Here is a 22130-nt window from a genome sequence, read left to right on the forward strand (position 1 = left end):
GTGGTGTTGTGAATTGTGTTGTCTGTTATAAGCCAGAGGTGGAGTGGTGTTATAAGGCGCAGAGGTGGAGTGTGTGTATGTGTGTGTGTATAAGGCGCAGAGGTGGAGTGTGTGTGTATAAGGCGAGGTGAAGTGTGTGTGTATAAGGCGGCAGAGGTGGAGTGTGTGATGTGTGTGTGTGTTGTGTGTGTGTGTGTGTATAGCGCAGAGGTGGTTGTGTGTGTGTGTGTGTGTGTGTGTGTGTGTGTGTACGTGTACGTGTGTGTGTGTGTGTGTGTGTGTATAAGGCGCAGAGGTGGAGTGTGTTTGGTGCAGGACGGGACAGCCGACGGCCTCCGAGTCCTGTCCCGTCGGCATGCCGCAGCGGGCCGCCGCTTCACCTCCCGCTCCCCGCTCTCGGCACAGGCGCGGCGAGCATCGGCAAGGGCATCGGCGGGATCCTGTTCTCCAGATTCTCCCGCTCCAGCAGCCAGACGTCCGGCGTGGAGGGCGGGGCGCCCGAGGGGGAGGAGAAGAGACCGGGGGAGAGCCAATCGTCATACGGCCTGTCCGCCATGTCACAGTCCACCTCCGCCATCATCGATACCACGCGTGAGAGCCCTCTACCTGCCCTCTCCCAGCCTTAACACTCGTCTTCACACGCCAGTAAAACCCCTCCTCGCATTTAAATGCTAACAAACAAATGAAACGTATACATACGTTTTCCCCACACAGCGTATGAACAGGGAACACGATGGTCTGCTTTGGCTTCTCAGTATTATCATTGTAAGCAGTATATTTGGTCTCCCCTTTGTTTATAGTATGAACTGAAGAGTGCGGGTGTTGATCATGTGAGAAGCACAGGTGTGTAGCTGTGCAGTCAGAACGTCCCTGTGTTTGTGTTTGTGTTACAGTGGAGCTGGAGCACCGCATCGACTTCGAGCTCCGCGAGGGCCTGGTGGAGAGCCGCTATTGGTCGGCAGTGACGTCGCACACAGCCTATTGGTCCTCGCACGACGTGGCGCTGTTCCTGCTGACCTTCATGTACAGGCAGAACGAGCTGCCCGAGTGCAGCGAAGACAATCCCGACCCAGTGTAGCACGCGGACACCGAGCATCAGTGCCACAAATGCACGAATATGCGCAGACATGCGCACACTCCACGCGGACACACAGACACACACGTTAACACACGCGCGCACACACACACACAGAGATTTGCCTCTCGCTCTTTCGGCGCAGGACACACGCGCACACACATCTGCGCACACGTACAGACGTCCTGCTTGCGCTCGGGGGCGGCTCACGGACTCGCACAAGGCCAAGCGCCACTCCCAGCCAGGCGCGACGGGCGGCACGTTGGACCGTAGCCTCGCGTGGGCGGAGCCAGTGCCACTGTCCGAGTTCCAGAGCGCGCCCTGATGAGCGGAGCGTTGTGGGGGATCTGTGAAACTCGGCGCCCCCTTGTGGGCTGTTGGAATCTGCACACTGTGGTTGAGTCCTCAATGCCTGTCTACAAAGACCTCTCTAAACCCCCCCCCCCCCCCACCTCATTCACAGCCTGACCCTCATCCCAATAATGCCCCCCTCCTCCCCAAGCCTGCAGGAGCTGCACCACGCACAAGCCTGGACACCCCCCCCCCCCCATTACTTTCAACCTTCATTCTTCTCTGTTCGGTTCCCATTCTCAAGGGCATGGACTTGAGTTTAGACAGCAGATTGAGGGGTTAGAAAGGACAGTGGGCTCTTTCGTAGATCTAACTGCATCCCAAAGCAACACGATAGAGCAAATATTCAATGCAAAATTAAAACACTTAAAGGGGTCAAAAGAGTATTTATTTTAATATTAATTTATTACCTAACAAGATTTTTTTTCCTTTATTAATTGTGGGAAATTAACTAGATTATAACCTGTTTCCCCTTTTTATTTTCCTATATCAGGAAGGAGCGTGACCTGTGTTCCGTTCCTCTATTTGCTAATTACCACAAAACTACTGTGTGACTTTTCCTAGAACTAAATATCTATAACCTTTTACTAAAATCAGCAAAGCCATTGTCTTTTTATACCAGAAAAGAACTAATCTCGATCGTCACGGACTAGGTTGTCGTAACTGAACAATAAACCTTTATAATCCATTTGTATGTCGACCAAATGGTGCTGTAACGACCTTCTAGCTTCGTTTGTTTATTTTTTTGTTTAGCGTTCCATTTTTTAGGCGGAGTCAGTCAGGTGCGGTGCCACGCCTGCGATGTTGGCGTCAGGACGGTGGCGAGGCTTCAGGTAGCCGTAGCCGTTCCGAGGTGGGCGGAGCTCGCAAGCGCTCCGTTCCTGACGCCGCACGACGATGTCACCCGTCTGTCATGAAACGCCACCGCGCACAAACGGAGGAACGCTGTCCTCGTTGTCAGAGCCCGAGTCAGGAAAGGGGGTCTTTCTCTGAGCTCTGGTTGCATGGAACTAAAAAAGAAAAAAGAAAAAAATTTGCATGAAGTGTCAGTGCTTTTATGGAGCACCAATCAGGAAGCAGCTCAGAGGAAGACCCTGCGATCGCTGGCGCTACGATGCGAGCGAAGCTGCAGGAGCTCACGGCGAGGCACGAAACTGTCGCTGCGTTTATATACCGCACTTCTGAACACAGCCAAATGCTGGGGAGGTGGATTGCTGAGTAATACTGGTTAAAAAGGGCTCTGCGTGAATGAAGCTTAGACAAAAGTGGTTAAATGTGTGATGTGTGTTGTGAGAGATTCGGTCTGGAATTTTTATCGCTCTTCTGATTATTCCTGAAATATTGTTTGATTTATGAAAAGAAAAGAAAAAAACCTTATGAAAGTTATGATTGAGATGTGACTTTCAGGCACTTCTGTTTACATGGATATACGGAGGAATATGCTTAATTTTTGTAGCCAATTAATTTATCGTCAATGTTTTTATGGGCATTTTTATGATTACCCTTTGTTGAATTGTTGCCAGCACGGACGTAGATCCCGGTTCTTCCAACCTTGGGAAAATATCGAAATGTCCCCCCAATATTGTCATGTTCTATTGGGTGATACTGTTCGTGCCCCCCCCCCCCCCCCCTTAAAAAATTCTAAAGACAGTTTCTTTTGAATTTTGTTGTACCTCCCAGAGTTGAAAGGCGATCTATGTCCTTGCTTGTCGGTGGCCAAATATTTCTGATTTCTAAGTGTGGAGAAGGAGGGAGGAATGCATATCTGAACAATCTGACTGATTATTGGGAGGAGCTGCCAGTCAATCTCCAGCTTATTGTGTTTGTGAAGTCCTGAAGTCTCTGAACTGATTTCTTCATCTGCTTAAACATAATGAAGGAAGCAAGACATTCTTAGAATCAAACATTGCCATTTAAAACATGTACTTTAAAAAAATATCGGAATGTAACAGAAATGACTTCAAGAAGGAACAATGCAAATTTTATAAAGTGAGGTTACTTATTTTTTTTAGTTTTTAGTTTTGCATTACTGTGTGTGTCCACTAGATGTCAGTATGTTTCCGCTACATTTGTGGTAAACATTGGAACAAGTCTGAAGGGAACAAGGGTCCTTCTGTCACGTGGGCATTGTAACTGACTGATGATGATAGTCACATGATAGTCGATTAAGTCAAAAGTGGATTACTAATATCTACTACATTCATGTAGACCATTGCCTGCTAATCTATAATTTATATGTTCGCCATCTCAAACATGTGAAATGGACCTGGGCGCTCTTATGGACATAATTGTGTCCCTGTAGAGATGCCTCACCCTTAATGGAGCTGGAAACTCAGTTATAAACTCTGGAGGGATCAAAGGCACTGAAGGAGAAAAAAAGAAAGAAAGTGAGGGTTATATGAGATGCTAAACGGCTAACGATGCTAAGCTGCAAAGACTGCAAGGACGTTGTTGTGCCGCTGCCTCGTGAACGGTAGCCAGGAGGAATGCCAGTTTGCAAATCAGCTTGGGAGATCACTTAAATGTCACTAAGACACAGGCCAGCATTCAGCAGACTTAAAAAAAAACAAAAAAAAAAAACAAAAAACAATTGGGCTCTCAGAAAATGAGTTGATAGAAACGTCTGTCTGAAACTTGCAGTGTCTAAGCTGTACAGAAATGACTTGTGAATGTGCCAGTGTGCTCAAATGTAGCTTGCTGGTGGATGGAGGCTGGCCAATAATAAGTAATGACCTCTAAGAATATACAGTGGAGATGCCTATTGGCCTGTTTCCTGCTGCGTTGTTAGGCCTTACCCAGCAAACTTAAAATGTTTGCACAGTGTTACTGAAATAGTTTGTCAATGTTATAACGTAGCAGCAACATTGCAGCAACATTGTGAGAACATTTTGTGTCAGCTGTGAATTTCCTTCAGGCGCACCTGACTGCAGCACTGACAAGCACACAGCTTGCACTTGGTCATGGCTAATCTGGTAAAGCACCTTTTACCCAATAGCCAAAAATGCTTATTGAAAACCTAATTCACTTAGTAAGGTATTAATTCCACATCTGTTCCCAAATTACTTGTTTTTGTGATCCATCTATAGACGGCATGCAGAAATAATTGAAAGGTTGCATCTCATGTAGTTTTCCTGTGGTGTGTTGCACTTTGAAATCCGGGTTGCGTTCTGTGATCTCGGACCTTCAGAATGTGTGCGTGGAGCGAAAGAAGCCATCCGATAATGTCTCCGTTGTGTCCGCTTCTGGGCTGACTGAAGAATCTCAAAATGACTGTTACTTTTGACATTGAAACGATAAGCTGACAAACTGTTGACTCTGGAAAGCTGTGCAATAACTCATGCCTGTAATGGTTTCAAACTGCCATCCGACGCTGTATTTCCTTTTATTAAAACAAAACGTTTTCTTTCTTAACTCGGTGGTCGTATTCAAAATTTTTCATTTTTGTCTTGTTGCTCTATAAGGATCATCGCTTTTCCTCTCTGTTAATGTCCTCCTTTTACAGAAAGTCATAAAAAGGTTATTTCTGGGAAGAGTTATTAATATATGCTGGAGGCTTTTATATAAGGTGTGGTGCTATGTGACTAGGTGAAATTGCTGCTTATGTCCACTAGGTGACAGGCTCGGTTATATGATAGGCTCATATCATCGCAGACCTGCTTATGAGCTTTCTCAGCACGTTCTCTATTCAAACCTTTTGCAGATCCCAATGTCTGATACAAGTATCTCATACAATTACAGTTTGATTAATTGTGAATTGCTTTAACAGAGGTTAAGCAAGCCTTGAAATAGCTCTGTACCACAGTGCTATGGCCACATTGTTTTTTTCAGCAGTCAATATTGTCCTGATCTCAGTTTTGGATTTTGGGTGAATTAATTCTTATTAAATTGACCCAAGTCCCCAACAATTCACAGACCAATGCAGAATGCATTGCATTAAATTGCACTACTGTATACAGAATGCTGTCGCATTCATTAAAAGTGCCATAAAAAATCTAGTAATTTTTCTTTCTTTTTTTTTAGTTTTCAACTGGAAAGAAAAATGCCTAGTTTGTTGATTTGGACAGTAGAACGTATTTCATTTTGCTTGGTTTTGATATTTCTGTGTACACCGTCTCATCTGTGTGTGGGCAAAGAGAAAAGCATTTTAAACAAGGATTATGCTAGTTTTAAAAAGAAAAGGGCATATTCCATGTCCAGATTCCAAAAATATTTCAAAAATGAAAGAATTTTTAGAAATATGTCTTTTTCCTCTGACATTACGCAATACTTGGATTTATCGCCAACATGCGTGTAGTAGATTAATTTTGCATCATTTTTACTAATAGAAAATGCATTAAATTGCCATACCCTTATATTTTCGTCTTGTCTTCATTTCCTTGCATTTTTGTCCTGTCAAAGATTACACATATAGAAAAACATTGTCTGTTTTTGTGACTTTAATTCATGTTTGACTTTTTGTTTGTTTTTAACCATAATCTGTTGTGTCCAGGTATAGCTGTGGTGCTTTACTTTTTATTTTATTTTTAACAAATTATTTGTTACTCATGGTGTGTGCAATCACAGTTTTTCCCCTTATCTGTTTTTCTGATATGCTGATCATACCCAGATCATACTGCTGTTTCTTACTCCTAGCATAGCAGTTATTTGCTGTGTTTGCCATTTCATAAGCTTCATGTGTTACTGTAGAAATGTTGATGGGAAAAAAATAAATTAATGTGCAATGATTTTGTGTTGTTCCTGGTATACTGACACTACTTGAGATTTTAATTATAACATACTGCTTCCGAAATGAATTTGGTTGAGCGAACAATTCTTCAGTGATCTTTGAGGCTCCAGTAGCATAGACTGCACAAACCCAATTTTGTTTGGACGCCACATCTTCGCTTCTCTAACTTGCCACATTCCGAACCTTGAGTCCCTTCCACTCCTGCATCGCCTTCTGACTCCATCTTTGCGCCCTAATTAAAACAGAGCCTATAAAAGGCAATGGAGCCTCTGCCAGACTGAGCTCAGGTCAGGCTAGCAGGGAGAAGGGTTATAAATCGCTGTGATGCAGACCAAATGTGCGGCTGAATTCTTCTGCTGGAACTGGCCCTCTTCTTCTGCTGCTGCTGGAAGCAGAGCCGTGGTGATTCATGGCGTAAAGTTCACCTGAAGCGGGTCTGCGCACTGCTCTGGGGGGGGGGGGGGGAGGGAGGGGGGGGGGTTACAGCCGTGCTCATCCACTCCAGAAACAGAGAAGAGAATGCTTTATATAGACTGGCAATGCTCATATGTGTGAGTGTCATAATTGATTTGGTGCTACTTCTTTTTTTTTTGGGGGGGGGGGGGTAAATATGGAAAACATATTTTTCATTGTGTTTTGTGTGTGTGTGTGAGATTGTGGTTAATTGTGTTTTACGGTTTTAACTTCAGATGGTCATTTGGATGATCATTTATTAGATTTTTTCACACTGCCACACTATCCATAGCATTTCCCCTTTTAACCTTATTTTGAATGTTCCTTAAACAAACCTTTGTGCTCAAGAAGTACTTGAGCAGGGTTTTCCCCAGTTTTTGTAGAATTAAGAACTTTTCATTGAGTAGGCAGTACCTCACTGCAAATTGCTTCAGGTAATATTAGGCTGAAATTAGACTTTGAGTTTATGTCTTGTGATCAAAGGGAGGTGAGGGTGAATAAACTGATTAAAACAACCTATGCAATCAAAAGATAAGAGAATGACTGTATAAACTTCACATCTCTGTTTTCTGGCAAACATATTATTAAATCAGGAGTATAAAAGTACTGTGGACTATGACAATTAAATAGGCACTATCAAAGTATTGCACAATATGTACTAAGACTCAAATGATTCCTTTAGATTGGTGATATGCCATATTTAATGCACAGATAATGTGCCCAATTTATAATGAGCAGTAACTGGTGACTCTTCAGGTGACACTGGCTTTTTCAGTAAGAATAAATCTTTCCAGTGACTAAACAGTTTGGTTGTACACTCCCACTTTTACCCACAGTTATAGTGAACATAATTTTTTCCTTGTGAGTAGAATTTTCTAAACATCCAACTGGTTGCTATGAATGATTTGTCCCTCTGGAGATGCGAGGGGTGGGATAAGGGTTCAAGGTGTGGAATTATGTATCTGGTTTTGCTTTGTTTTCCATGAAGCCATTTCAAAAGGATCTAGGAAACCATTTTTTGCTCAAAATTTGTAAAAGTATACATGCCCTTGACAGATACACGCCCTTGTTCTGTAAAGTAAAAACAATATTTTATGAGACACAACAAAAAAAGTAGTCAGCAACATGAGAATATCTAACTACTTAAAACTATGGCTGTAGAAAATGATTTGGATATATAATGCTGAGAAATGATAAACTACCTGATTATGTTCAAGTCATGAAAGGAAATTAATAAGCCTACCATGTAAAGGGTAAATGCTACATTTTTATTTTAAATTAATAACCATTGTCAGTGCATAGAGATATTTTTAGTTTTATGTTAAAATAAGGTAGTAACTAAAAAAAAAAACAAACAAAAGAAAACGCCGAGCTAATATAAGTTTGAACTACTCCCAGCCAATTTAGTGAAAACAGTGAATTACTTGTTACAATTTGAAAAGAATATAGCATATTAGACAAAGTAACGGATATACAGTCTTATAACAATAAAACCAGCAAACAATATATTCGAGTACAACTTTACACCTTTCAACTGGATTATGAAGAAATTACAGTCCTAACATTACTATTTCAACACCCCGAAAATAGCTCTTTGCCTTGTTTACTTAATGAGTAATTGTGTGTAAATCCAAAACGAAGACCCCAGCGGTCCCCGGATGTACCCCAGCGCACTCGGTACTATTTCCATAAAAGGCAGCAGTGGCGGTCCTTAGACTTTCCCATTCCCTAGTCCCGATTCAACTGTTGAGTTTTAACTCTACTGAACAATATTTGCTTGGTCCCAAACGACGAACATTTTTAAAGAGTTGGACAGAGTAAAGCAGTGGCCTGATTTTAGCGCACACAATTAGAAATAAACATAATTTAAAAAGATATGACTATATGGTAATTAAGCGTAAATATTTCAACCCATAAATGCACATAGTCTAATGCCTAGCGTGGCGCAGGCATGAACCACAGTTTTTCCCCTTTCTGAAATAAAAAATCGAGGGAGGAATAATGAGATCTGACCGGTCTGAGAGAACAGTCTGTGTGAAAGGAAAAGTGGGATTGGAGGAGTGAGTGACGTTATCTGCTGGAAAGGGAGGGAGTAAAAAGAAACGCCATTAGCAAAAGCCCGAGGAGACAGTTTGGGATACTTAACTTGGGGGTAGTTCTCTGGGATTTTCCTCCAGCATACGAAGTAGCTACATGATATACAGGAGAAGAATAACGAAACATTAAAGCGTAGGAACTACGAACGGATTTCTTGGTGTTGGGTTTTGTCTGAGAAGGTGAGTGGACATTGTTAATGATTTTCATTTTCTTTCTTTAGGCGCAAGAAAGAGTCGCGGCGCTTTGCGCACCATATAGCTCTACCAACAGAGCAGTGGTTGCCGTTTGCTTGGAAGCTAGCGACGTGTTCAAAATAACGGTTTGAAACGAATTTGAAATATAGGCTAGCTTTATCGAATACTTATGATAGTGCTTTGAGATTTAAAGTGGAGTGAGAAACTGGTGGTTTATTGCGTTTGTAGGCTAACAGAAGCAAGTTTGCATTTAAAGAGCAAGTTCTTGTGTGAATGTGCTTACGTAATCCGCTTCATATTTGACAAATTGGTATACTTTCCGTTATCTACAACAGGTGAATGGGTTAACTTGACAAAATGACGTGGATTTCTGCCTGTTGGTTGTTGCTTGCTTGTCTAGCTACGGGAAGTGTGTTGGAGGTTATATCATAAGGCCCAGTCTATATTGACTGAATGACGCAGTTTTCTCTTAGTATAATTGACTTATTTTCTTATTCATTTCTTGCATATTCCACACTGGGCCATGTGTGACTTCTGTCTATAACGTACTCACAGAACGACAAAAGTAATTGCGTAAATGCAAACATTCACATGATACTGACTTTCAAAATGACCCCACTCCCCAAGTCATGAGTGTAGGCTACGTCCCTTTCTTGCTCAGAAAACTTAATCATTTGTAAGCTCCTTTACTAGCCTGTACTGTAAATAACATTATGCATAAAACTTAGTTACAACTGGTTGGTCTTATTTGGCCAAACAATCTCTTGCTTTCTTTTACTCGCATATTACTTCAGTCAGCTGCTGAACCACTTGTTCTAATCGTAATGCACATTGATCGACTTGTTTTCATATACTAGCCTTCTGCATTGTAACTCATAGGCCTACCTAATTATTGAGTAAAGTTTCTTTGATGCCTAGGCTTGTAGATTAAAATCCTTGACTTGTTGTTTTTCTGTGTCTAATTACCATTGTTCTCTTGAAAGGATGGCGCTGGACGGTATACGAATGCCTGATGGCTGCTATGCTGACGGGACTTGGGAATTGAAGATGCACGTGACCGACCTCCATAGGGACGTGTCGCTGCGGGTGACCGGCGAAATTCACATCGGCGGGGTCATGCTGAAACTCGTAGAAAAACTCGGTACGAAAACCTCAACACTCATTGTGCTTGCTTTCTAAAAAGCTGGTGTTTTGTGGCGTGCTGCGTGTGTCCATGTGTGCTATTGGCTATCGCATTACGCTTGTTAATTCATAAACGAACAAAACCGATCAGTTTTTGAAGCCAGGATCAAGCCTGGCGTCATTTTCAGAAATGAACACCACTGCTGCCTTGGCAATGAGTCTTTTATAAAGTCGGCCTATTGATGTCCTTTCATAGGAATCTGCCTGTTCAGAATAGTTCAGCTGAGTATTAGCCAAATTCAATGTGTATATTTTCCATAGCCTATGTATACATGCCCAACGGTTTATCTAAAACCCAAGATGGTTGAATTGACACTGGATGGTCACAGCTGCGTGTTGCTCCCACATCCACCAATTCCACATGTATACACTTAGATTGACTGGTGGATAAAGTAGCAACCATTTATTTCTTCACTCCCTTTCTCTGCTTAAATATTTCACTTGATTGGGAGGGAGAATGAGAGTATACAGGGTCTGCTGTGAAATGATTTATGTCAGAGTGCATGCATTGCCAGGATTTCACTGCAGCTGTGAGCTTGGAGGAATGATCTTGTCTCATAAATGCTGTGGATTTCTAGTCCACAATGTTTCACCCTTCATATTTGGAATGTCGACACTCTACGTAACTCCAGTGAATGGACAATAGGAGTTGCATGTTTCTCTGATGGCAATTGCTTTCTTGCACATGGTGTTGTACATGATCCATTGTCTGCCAAAATTAATTTGAAGCTGACATATTTAACATTTGAAACAACACGGTTGACATTTATTTAAGATAACTTGCTCGGCTTTTTATTTACAAGAGCATATTTGACATTTATAAAAAGAACAGATTTGATGAACTGAGAGAGGTTTTGCCAGGGAATGAGAAGTTAGAGAGAGAGCAGAAGGCTCTTTTACTTCTTGAACACTGCTCAATTTAACGATAGGAAAGGTCAAATTCTAATTAGTTTTAGACTGGAAGTGTGCTACAGGGGTTTAAATAGTCCACATTCCTGTGTTGTGCAAGTTTATTCCATAGCCGCTTCCATATTTTTATCCCTCCAGTTTTCAGCTTCACATAATTGAGGTCTTTGTTCTTTGTGGTCATTTCTCTGGCAACAGACCAGGGTCATATGCAGTGTCCTGTGTGTGTGGGAAGACTGTCTTTTTTTCCCCCTCTGCCCTTCCCCCACCATCTTGAGTTTGAGTGAAATGTCATTTATTGCGGTCTTCTTTGCCATCTTCAACATACAGACTCAAAAAGTTTCTGGTTGAGAGATGGGGCACATGCTGGTGAAACGTTTGTCTGTTTTGCACCAGAGAGACTGCGGAGGACAGTGCTGTTGTGGTGTATGTGACATGATGAGATTGGTGGTATCGTATGGGGAAAGTATGTGTGGGAGATGCTGGCTCTTGGCAGCAGGAGAGTGTTGAGAGATCTTAAGTCTGCAGGGCCGTATCTCTCCGCACCTCCTGGTCGTGACATTCTCTTGTCTTGTTTTTTTTTGGCCCCGTAGTCTTTCCACACCGTCAGGAATTCCGTGATATTTTTTAAATGAAAATATTACAGTGATCACTGCTGCATTTGGCATATAGGCTAAAGGCTAGGCTTGAAACGCGTGTGACACCTAGGGCGGCAATGATCACTGTGAAAAGACTTTTACACATTTAAAAATTGTGTACATTATTTAGTTTGTATCTGCCTTATCCAGACAGCCTGTTTTTTCACTAAGTCCACATCGTAAAGCGCTTGGAGCATTGTTGGGGTTTCGGCTAGCTTTCCGTTTAAAATGGCTTGAATTGTGCTCCTGTGCTACAGTTAGTCATCCTCCCGGTGGCCCTGGAACAGTGTGTGGGCAGAAACCATTGGAGCCTTGGCTGGGCCTGTGAGTTTGGCCAGCGAAGGCTGCTGCGTTCAAGGCCCGCAACCTCACAAGAGCCGCAGCGCTCATTCCTGAGATCAGCGCGACTGAAACCTTGCTGCTCAGTGCGGCTTCGTTCTCTGCATTGTGGCACTAGACGCACTGGGACCGCAGTGCATAAATAGCTCCTGTTGTTTGCTTGGCTTAGGAGTTCTTCATCTTAAAGTAGCTCCTGCATGTTTGCCCACGTTGTCTGCAGTATTTTTGCCTTTTGTTTGCGGTCACGCTAGAGGGTTGTATAGTTGAATGGTTGAAGTTCCCTGACTTGGAGATACACCTGACTTCACCGATCTAGGCGAATGTTTGGACCCGCCCCCCCACCTGCGAGGCAGTGAGTGTTGCCATGTTAATGGTTGCCGTGGAATGCACGCAAAGGTTTGTGTAGGTTTCTCCCTTGTAGTCTGAATGAGACAGCACATCTACCCATGACCCAGTTCCGCCAGCGAGAATGTGTGTCACTCTGCTGTATCGCTGAAAAGGTGTTTCTGCGCAAAGCGGACTTGTGCCTTGCCCAGAGTTAAAGTATTTTGCTGGAATGTGAACATGACGATTAAGGTGATGATGATAGTAATGACTTCTGGCCTCAGATTTCCCTGTGGAAGTGGCATGATTTGATGCCTTGCTGTGATAAGTCTGTATATTTTAGCCACAGTCCTATCATGTCTACTTTTGACATTCACTAGAGATCTGTGATAGTCCCTGAACATCATCTGACTGATAGCTAGAGGGCTGACCTGTCAGTCTCACTGTATGTGCATACAATTTGAAACCAGGCTGTATTGTCAAGTTCAACATCCTATTCTCCTCATCCTTTGTAGTTTAGTTAATGTTGGACAGGTGTGAGCATGCTTGCTCGCATGACACGTATGTACTCTTTATGTTTTTACTCTTTATATTTATGTTTTTATGTGCCGTGTCTTAAAGGCTTGAGTGACTGTGTATCAGTGGATCTTTGTCTTGGCTTACTGAAGTGAAAACTGCTAGCTTGCTGTTGTCACTCATTGTGTACTTGATGAGACTGAGAATTTGTGATATTCATGTTTATCTCAATGATTTCTGTACTGATTTGTTCTTTCGCAGCAAACTGACAGGAAGCAACTTTAGCTATTTTCAGTCAATTCAAGTAGAGAACTTTATTGTCCCCTGAGGGCAATGGTGTGGCAGTGAAAACAGTACCAATTTTTGTGTGAAAATTTCTCAATATGCTCTCAATAACCTTCCTCTTACTAATTTCTCTGGCCTATTCTTCAGATGTCGAAATGCAGATATTTAGAATGTGAAATGGCCTTTAGAGGCTTCAGAAGTGCTCAAAAATCCTGTCAAGCTGGTGATTGGCTAATCCAGGTCAGCTGGTGTTGCTGTTACAGGAAGAGCTTTCAGCAAGGGCATTCCTTCAGGGCCATTGCCCTCTGCACCAGAGCTGTATGTCATGTGGCTGCGCCGCTCGTCTCGTGCACAGTGTCTCTCTCCCTCCCTCCAGTGAAGGGTATCCTGTCCCGCTGGCACAGGGCCCGGTGTGACCTGCAGCTGGCTGCCCCGTCATCGCTCAGGTTTTTATGTGTGCGTGCGATAGTGCTGCCCTCCGTCACAGTGTTTTAATGGTTAAAGTTCAGCCTGGGTTTCTTGCTCGAGGGCGAGGGCGGGAGTCTCAGTCTGGGGTTGAACTGTGACACAAGTTGAGCGCCTTGACCACTGTACCCCTGCACTGTTGCTGCAGAGTGTCTGTGCACACCACCACCCCCCCTCCTCTGCCCCCCCGCCACCCCCCCATAGCGCTGCCTTCCCCATCTCAGGCTCTAATGGGAAGTTTAATGGATTAAAATGTGAAATGCCAGGAAAGCACTTTGCCATTGATTACGCTGTTCATTTCCTCTGCAGCCCTGCTGGAGAGGTTTATTTAAGATTTAATGATCGAAAACTCCAATCACTTCTCTGCTTTATTTATTTATGGATGTCTTGGACATGTTCTCCCCCCCCCCCCCCCCATTTCCAAAGTGCTTCTTTTGAAGGTCTGGGACTGAAGATGATCAGTGGCCCCCCATGCATTTTCTTGAGGTTTGGGCCCCACATGTCTTCTCTTCAAAGTGAAAAGATATTTTTATATAATGATCTAACGCGTGTAGCCTTGTTCCTTTTATAATTTATTGATTAGACAGAACCTTGCTGCATCGATATCCTATGAAGTGGGAAGTGAGCGAGTGGCACGTGTTCACAGTGAAGTGCTGGATTGACCCAGTCAGGATGTTCTTGCTGTGGAGGGCAAGGTCGTTTGATTCGGTCGTATAAATAATAGATTGACAGCCTGTGATGACTCCTCCTACAATGGGGTTCATGAAGTTTCTCTTTGGCACCTGTAGTATATCCAGTTTACTATTTAGATTCATCTGGTTTCAGTTGGGAAGTAATTCATCAAATCCTGGACTGCCTTGTGACTGGACACACTGGTGTTATTAGTGCAATGTGCGGTTGGTGTGTACTATTGCTGCCAATGTCCTTTTGCCTGTGTAAAGGAGTTTACAGCTTCTTACCCTTAAGTAGCCTAACTCGTGAATATGGTAATATTTTAAGGTTTAGCTTCCGGTGAAGTGTGTATTTTTCCCCGACGAATGCAGTGCCATTCTGAATTCAGCTTTGTAGTCCCGAGGAAGAAGCCTCGATTGAATTTTTAAAGCATATTTATTTTCTTTGCAGTATGAGGGAATTGGCAGGATTTTGTAATATGGAGGCTGCCGTATAACTCTCAGGTTTTGGTTCACGTTGTGCACCGATGTGGGGACCCAGCTTTCGGCGCTTGGCGTGGCGCTGCCGCTCCTGTTTTGGCTGCCGGTTTGTGCAGTCTTGCCACTCCCCTGGCACTCGATGTCACCGCAATCGCTGGAATGCTAACGTGCTAACCGAAGCTCGTTAAACGGAGCTGGGCACATTTTGTACAGACGCAGTAATGTGCACTTAATATGAATCTGCATTTCCATGCCCAGCGGCCAGTGTGCAGGAACAGCACGTGTCCGCGGGTCTGCGGGGACCGCCCCTTCCTGTCGTGAGCTCGGCCGTACAAACACACCGCACAGGAAGGGGCCAGGCTAGCTGTTTGTTGGCTTTAGGAATCTGATTTGTAAAGAAAAAGCAAACAAAAAAAAAAAAAAAACATCTGGTTTTAGAGTAAAAGGAAAATTTTAAAGTTGCGGAATCATAAAGCAAATTGACTGACAGTCTTGAGTGGATCGCAGTGTGGGGAATGGCTGGTTTTCTGGGATGAGTTTGTATTTCTAATGTTAGTAATTTGAGAGATTCATTTGGGTTGCAGGCTGTGCCTGCTTTTGTCATGTTATCACAAGCTTGGTCGGGCTGGCATGGTGTTTTGGTAGCGGTATTTCGAGTCCAGATAGTGGTAGTGGGGCGTAGGGCGTGGTCTGGACGCTGGTCATGTGACGTGAAACGTGCCGACAGAATTCCATAAAAGTCTTGTGCTGAGCAGGAAATGACTTCCAGGGTTTGGCATGTTCCCTGGACGCTGTCGTCATGGCGCTGTTCTGCGCTCCCCGCTGTAGCCGTGTGCCATGAATCACTCGCAAGCCTGTTTCATCTGGAGCACGCAGCCCGAGCCTCACCAGCAACCCCCTTATTCAGCCACGTCTCCCTCTCTCTCTCTCTCTGTCTCTCTCTCCCTCTCTCTCTCTGTCTCCCTCTCTCTCTCTCTCTCTCTCTCTCTCTCTGTCTCTCCCTCTCTCTCTCTCTCTCTCTCTCTCTCTCTCTCTCTCCCTCTCTCTCTCTCTCCTCTTCCCTCTCTCTCTCTGTCTCTCTCTCTCTCTCTCTCTCTCTCTCTGTCCCTCTCTCTCGCTCTGAAGCCCGTTTGTGGCGTAGTCCCCGAGTTGAGCTGCCAGGGCGAGGAACATTGTGCAGTTAAAGTCCTTGATATTGCCGGGCCAAAGCCGAGTTACTAAAGGGGCACATTGTGCTCTGCGGTGCTGGGGGGGGGGGGGGGGGGGGGGGGGCGGTTGGTAATGTAATTCAGATTTTTCTGAGGTGCGGCGGGAACCTTCGTAAACGCTGTTATTGTTGTGAGGGAGGGAGGGAGGAGGAGGTCGAGGAGGAGGAGGTTGGAGCGAGTGGCGCTCCAATCAGGGTAATGGGTTTGGGAGCGCGCTCGGAGCCTGGGGTTTGTGCGCCTCCCTCGCGGGGAGGTGGGCTGGGGCGGGAGGAAGATAGCCCGCGGCTGACAATGGAGGGGGGGGATGTTTGGAAGGAAACGGGTGCGATTTGATGCAGGATGTGAAACTTCCTGCTTTTTTTTTTTTGAGGTTGAGGTTGGGGGAGGAGTGGGTTAAGGGTCTGCGGCCTGGGAAGACGGGGATTCAGCTTGACTTCAGTGTGGTGGGGGGGGGCGCATGTCTGCTGGGAGAAGGGGCTGATAGATGGGAGAATGTCAGATGGGAGGAGAGGGGTGGTGGGGGGGGGGCAGCAGTCATTCCTGCTTTATGGAGTCAGTGTGTCAAAGAAAGCCCTGTTCTGCATCTGTTCACATAGTGTGTCTGTGTCTAAGCCCTGGCCATTATGCAGACACAGAGCGCGTGTGAACAAAATGGCCACATTCCATGCATTTGAACACTGTTTTTTGGTCCGAGCAGTTCTCTAGGCTTCTGAAATTGTGCACGCAGCTGGCATGTTCAAATATGGCAGCGGACCTTTTCATCCCTTTAGAATTTGGCACGGCTTTTATACACATGGACCCAGAATGCGTGTGTAAAGCCAACTGTAAGCACAGTTTGTCTTGTCTCAGTTGGCCAGATGTTTCGCGTATCTCTGCACAGCGAGGTAGTGACTTCATTATTAAACATCTTGGCAAAATTTTGGCTCTTCCCTGAAGTCCAGCGCACCTCCGAGTCCATCAAAAGCAATGGAAAAAAAAATGGGGCGTCTTGTATGTCAGGAAACGATTACAACATATTCCTGTAGCATGAAGGCGCCATGATGGTCTGATGCTGTAAGTTGCGTAGAACCTGCATGTCGATATTTACATTTTTCATCCCCCCCCCCCCCCCCCCCAAACTTCAAAAGTATCCATAGCTTTTGGCTTCTCCTTCTAAGTGCTGGACACGCTTGTCCGTTCCATTGGACGAAGACCCCGCCCCTTTAATCTCCTTTAATCTTCTGTCCAGGAAGTAGTTTGGGTCAGAAGAAGCCCTGCCCTGCTGTGCTCTTCCTGTTGCAGGGGTAAGATTTTGCTGTGATTTGGGCCTCTCCCTCACACGACGAGAGCAGAAGACTGTATGCAGAATTTCCACTCGGTCTGCCGCCTCAGACTGGCGTGTCACTACCACGGGTTTGGTTTGGAGCGGCTCTCCTTGCGAGAGATGATTGTGGTTTGTGTAAAATGAAGTCCCAACGACAGGCTGGCTAATCGCTGTTCTGACGATGCCTGTTATGTCTGGCACTTTGAGTTCTTTCCGCCAGCCAGCCTAATTATCCTTTTTGCCTTTTTGAAATGTTTTCCGTGCGTGTTTTTTTTTTTTTTTTTAAATGAGTGGTTTATTAAACTATGCTGCATAAATAAGTGGTTCAGTAGACCTTTATGAGTCTTATGAGGCGAAATTTAGAGTTTGTTTTTCTCCCTTCACGTTTTCCAGCCTTGATGTTGTGGCTTGGGCAGAATTTATTTTTATGTGACGTAGTGAAATTTATTTATTTTTCAAACTCCTGAAAGGTATTCCAAGCACCTGTACAATTCTTTTAAATTATAGCCTACATGGCATTGAAATGCTCTTCTAAAAAAGTTAATTGTGACTGTTAGATGTCATCGTCCTCTCTTACTGATAAAGAGCCGTGTGATTGGTTCATGGGAGGTGGTCAGGTGTCCGTCTGGTCCGGTGCGGTGTAGTTCTGGTGGTTCCAACGAAAGGCCACGGTCCTTCTCAGTGTTTGCCCTGGCAAACGTTCGTTCCTGTCAGAATCAGCCTGCTGGATGAACTTGTGCGTGTTTTTTCCCCCTCTGACTTGGAAAAATTACAAAAAAAACCTGCTTTGGCTCAAAACGAGAAAACTGTAATTTATAAAGGTAGAGTTGTTTATTCCTCCATGGAGGGAACTGTAATAGTCAACTATGTGACAGTAGAGATGAAATTTCCCATCTCCATTGCCTTGGGGCTCTGGGGCCAGTTTCCTGCACTGATGGATGTCCAGAAGATCTCTGTAATGCAGTTACAGAATTGGGGCCCAAACCTAATTGCATAAAGCTGGATAAGGGTGGGTCAACCATTGTTTTGCTCTGTTAGCCGTCTAAGACAAACACACAAGCGACTGGATTCAAAGGAATATTCGTTGAATTTATCAGACGCAACTTTATCAGACACGTTCTGCGCTTTGGAATAATAAGCGCAGTGTTCTCGCTCGCTAACGGAAATGCAGCCCCGCAGAATGATGCATTATGGCCAGTTTAGTCCAGTCAGCATGCGTCATGGCCCGTGCTTATATTTAGCAGCATGCTGTTTACCTTAGAGTCAGACCTGGGCAAGAGGGAATAATGCTAAATGGGCACAGATGAGTGGCCATTTACATCAGTTAAACTGGTGCTAGCGCGTTACTCTCCTGGATGTTTTTAAAAAACATTTTTTAACTGAACCTGGTGTAACAAGGGCAACTTTCTGGTGGAGCTATTGTTAAAGCTGCTATCGTAGAAGGATACTTTAATTGTTTGGAGCTGGAATGGTCACCTCGCCTTAGCTCTAGAGTCCTGTTGGTCTTATTCAATATTCAGGCAGCTTTATTCATATCTCATTTCCAAGCTGCTTAGCCTGTACTACTAGCAGTCTTGAAGTCCTCACAGTTGAAAAGCATACTGGAGTTACCAGCTTACAGGGATCCACCTACATTTGTGTATTACCCAGATTTATCTAGCCAGCTCCGGGTTGAGTTTCAGACCGAGTTCAGAGGAGACCTCAGCTCAGGGAAGGGGGAGATTCGACCGCGTCTGTGTGCGTTTCTCTGTTCCCCTCGTGTCCTTGATCAGGTTAAGTGTCCCGCTGCAGTGTTCCCTGTGGGAGTCTCTGCTTTCAGCAAACAAGATCAGCCGGGGCATATTGATCAAGCCAGACTCTCGGCATGACCGTGACTCCTGCAGAGAGGGGAAGGAATCACTCCTGTGTGTCCCCCCCCCGCTTGGTAGTCATCACTAAGAGCAGGCTCTCCACCAGCCTTGTTTTCGGCTCATTCAATTAAACCCATCGCCATGACTACTGGCCCGACGTAGAGCCGGATCTGCCAGCCACGTCATCATTCATGTCATAATATTTGAGCACGGCACCATGACGCGTGCTGAAGGAAAGTTCAGCCGACCTCATTTGAATGGTGACATTGTAAGGAGGCACTTAACCACAGGAGATCTATGCTCTGCTTTCTCCAGTGCCCGGAGTGCTGAACAGTCAGGTCAGATATAGGCCTAGTTCCTGTTAAGATTTCCGCCTCATTTTAGGTTGGCTGCATTGGGAACTCCGCTTTATTGAAAGCTGAATGGAATAGTGGTCAGGAAATGATTATAAACAGAGATGGGAGGCGGAGAATGGGACCACGGTAACCTAAACAAGCCAAGGGTTCACCGGAATTGCATCCTCTACTCGGAAAAATCGAGGCTCCGTGCCCCCCTTTGTGTGTCTCTGGGATGGAAATTGACTGCATTCCATTAATTTCAGGAGCCAGCTCAAAATTCAGAAATACATTTAAAAATGTGCCCTTGCTGCATGGCCGGCACGGTGGAATTTCCATTCATTTTCCCCAAAACCACTCTAGTTGACGCAACAGAACTACTCATAAACCGTCTGTACATCAGCTTGACGGCTTTGGCGGTTTCCTTGACCCGCTGGAAAATTCAGCGGCGGAAATGGTAGACGGCAGCAGCAGCAGCAGCAGCAGCCCGCCATGTAGCCTGTGCGGCGGGAGCGTGATCTCATGGGTTATAAGCCTCTGTCGAGCCCCAGCTGTGTTTGCTAGTCGTCTGTGACATCGGTCTTCTTCCGCTAAAATGGCAGGTTAGGGTGGAAAATGGCCACTTAGTCCCTGCAGTAGCTTGTGCGAAGAGTTGTAATTTTGACTTGAATCCACAGAAAATGAGGCACGGCATTTAAAAAAAAGAAAGCTAATGTAGCCTATTTTAAGACCATTACTCCAAATGTTCATTAATTTTCGGATAGTTCTTATGCTTTGGTGGAAAAACAAATATTGACTTTTTTAAAAACCATACAAAGGACAGCATCCTTTGGTCACCGGTGGTTGGGTGTTTGACTTTTCCACATCGGTATTGATTTCCTGATGGTTTGGTTTAAGTTTGGTTTTGAACTGAGATTGTGCTAAAAGGCATCCTTAAGCTACACACATTACTTTTATCATCCTTTATGCCAATCCAGGGACAAGTGGCACTTACCACAGTACAAATTACAAAGCACGGGAAACAATAGAACAACATAAAAGAGAACAAACTGCAAATAAAACTGCAGTTATGAAATAGCAATTATAAAACACAAAGAATAAAATGAGAAGAAAAAAATAAGTCCAATAAAAGCAAGACCGTAAAATGAAATGATGGAACGGTAGCATAAAAACTCAGCGTGTGAAAAGGAAGAAGTTCAGCGAATAGCCCTCAGTCATTACAGGAGGCAATTTTGTAAAAATTGGTTTTTAGGCTAAGTCTTAAAATGTTGTGGGACCATTACAGCAAAGGCTCAATCACCTTTTCATTTTATCCCGGACTCTGGATAGTACAAGAAACAAAGGCTTTGGGTACCACAAATCGTTAGCTACTTCTTGTATGTTGTTTGAGCTAGTCATTAAACAAGAGTATTTCACATAACTAGCGTTAAAAATTCAGCGATGCCCTCTCTTGGGCATTTTAGAAAATTGGTTTTTAGGGTAGAGCTTTATAAGGGTATATTAGAACCATTAGTAAGGCAAATCACCTTGTCATATTTGGACTTGAGGCTAGTACAAGGAAAAAAGCATTGATAAAAAGGTAACATTCTTGATCAAACATTAAGCTGAAGTACTTGTGCAATACCCTACCCCAGATATTAGGTTCCCCATGGTCCACAATCCTTTGTTACATACCTTACCCTGCGTCCAGCTGTGAACCTTTGAAAAGCTTTTGTGCTGAATGAAATAATGAGTGAAATTTGTTCCAAGGAGTTCCCTCACGTCCAGCAGCTGGACTGGTTCATGAACGCTCATTGTTTCAAACGATCGGTTCTCCTCATATTCCGGTCTCCTGAATGTGTTGAGAAACACTTGGACAGCTTGGAAAATGTTGAGCAGAACAATTAACAAATGAAAGATCATAGTATACAGTGCTCTGAGCACATACTGTAGATTCATGAACATCTTGCTGAATTGGCACTATTAAATATGATTTGTGGTGTAGCCTACTTCGGACTGCGTATTCAGACTCGCTATGAAAACGTTTTACTCGTAAAGAATGGCCATCAATATTCTACAGGTCTCCACCCCGATTCGAGGCAGTTTCCTGCGGCCTGCGTCTTGTCTTTCTGTGAGCTCGTTTATCAGTGCATGCTGTGCTTCACATTGTGTCTGCGTCACATTGAAGCCATATATTTTGCACATCACACAGAAAAATACTTTCTTCAGACGCATTTCTGTTGTGAATACTCTCTGTTCTCTGTGTGATGTATGGCCAGCGAGACGGCTCCTTAATCCTCCACAGTCATCCACTATTGACCTTCCTCACGCTGTCTAAAAATAGGAGGTACGTTTTTATGCTTTATTTCACGGTAGGGGTAGGATTGAATATGCGCAAGGAGTCATTCGAAGGCCTTTTCGGGTACAGCGCGCGTCTGTTTTCCATAAAAATCTGAATGTGCGCTCCTGTCTCACCGCTATAGCAGTCGCCAGGGAAACGGCGGTGTGAAGCAGAATTAACCTCACCCTCAGTGCAGTGATTTTATTGGTTAATCCCAGACCCTAACCTCACACACGCAGAGAGAGAAGCCGATCTGGAGGTAGATATAGTCATATATAATATAAATATAAATATAATATATAATCAAAAATGAAATCCTCCAGATGTATTAGTGGTAATGTATAATAGCCAGGATTAATTTACAGATATCCTTAGCTTGACACATTTAACACCCATTAAGGACCAAAGAATT

The 22130-nt window shown here is 44.2% G+C and overlaps 2 protein-coding genes across 7 annotated transcripts in view; both read left to right on the forward strand.

Annotated features, from left to right (window-relative positions):
- ddhd1a (DDHD domain containing 1a) overlaps positions 1-4837 on the forward strand; it is a 32398-nt gene extending 27561 nt beyond the window's left edge. For both annotated transcript variants that reach the window (XM_064321439.1, XM_064321446.1), the window contains 2 exons: positions 406-591; positions 894-4837. In XM_064321439.1, coding sequence (XP_064177509.1) covers positions 406-591; positions 894-1078 — 371 coding nt within the window. In that variant the 3' untranslated portion in view covers positions 1079-4837. The remainder of the gene's footprint in view (positions 1-405; positions 592-893) is intronic.
- Positions 4838-8463: 3626 nt separating this feature from the next.
- fermt2 (FERM domain containing kindlin 2) overlaps positions 8464-22130 on the forward strand; it is a 44819-nt gene continuing 31152 nt past the window's right edge. Inside the window, exons 1-2 of one of the 5 annotated variants that reach the window (XM_064321468.1) lie at positions 8464-8881; positions 9880-10037. In XM_064321468.1, the coding sequence (XP_064177538.1) occupies positions 9881-10037 (157 nt within the window). In that variant the 5' untranslated portion in view covers positions 8464-8881; position 9880. The remainder of the gene's footprint in view (positions 8882-9879; positions 10038-22130) is intronic. The other 4 variants (XM_064321458.1, XM_064321476.1, XM_064321483.1 and 1 more) reach the window with 4 other exon arrangements.

Source organism: Anguilla rostrata, chromosome 1 (genome assembly GCF_018555375.3).
Source record: "Anguilla rostrata isolate EN2019 chromosome 1, ASM1855537v3, whole genome shotgun sequence".
NCBI lineage: Eukaryota > Metazoa > Chordata > Actinopteri > Anguilliformes > Anguillidae > Anguilla > Anguilla rostrata.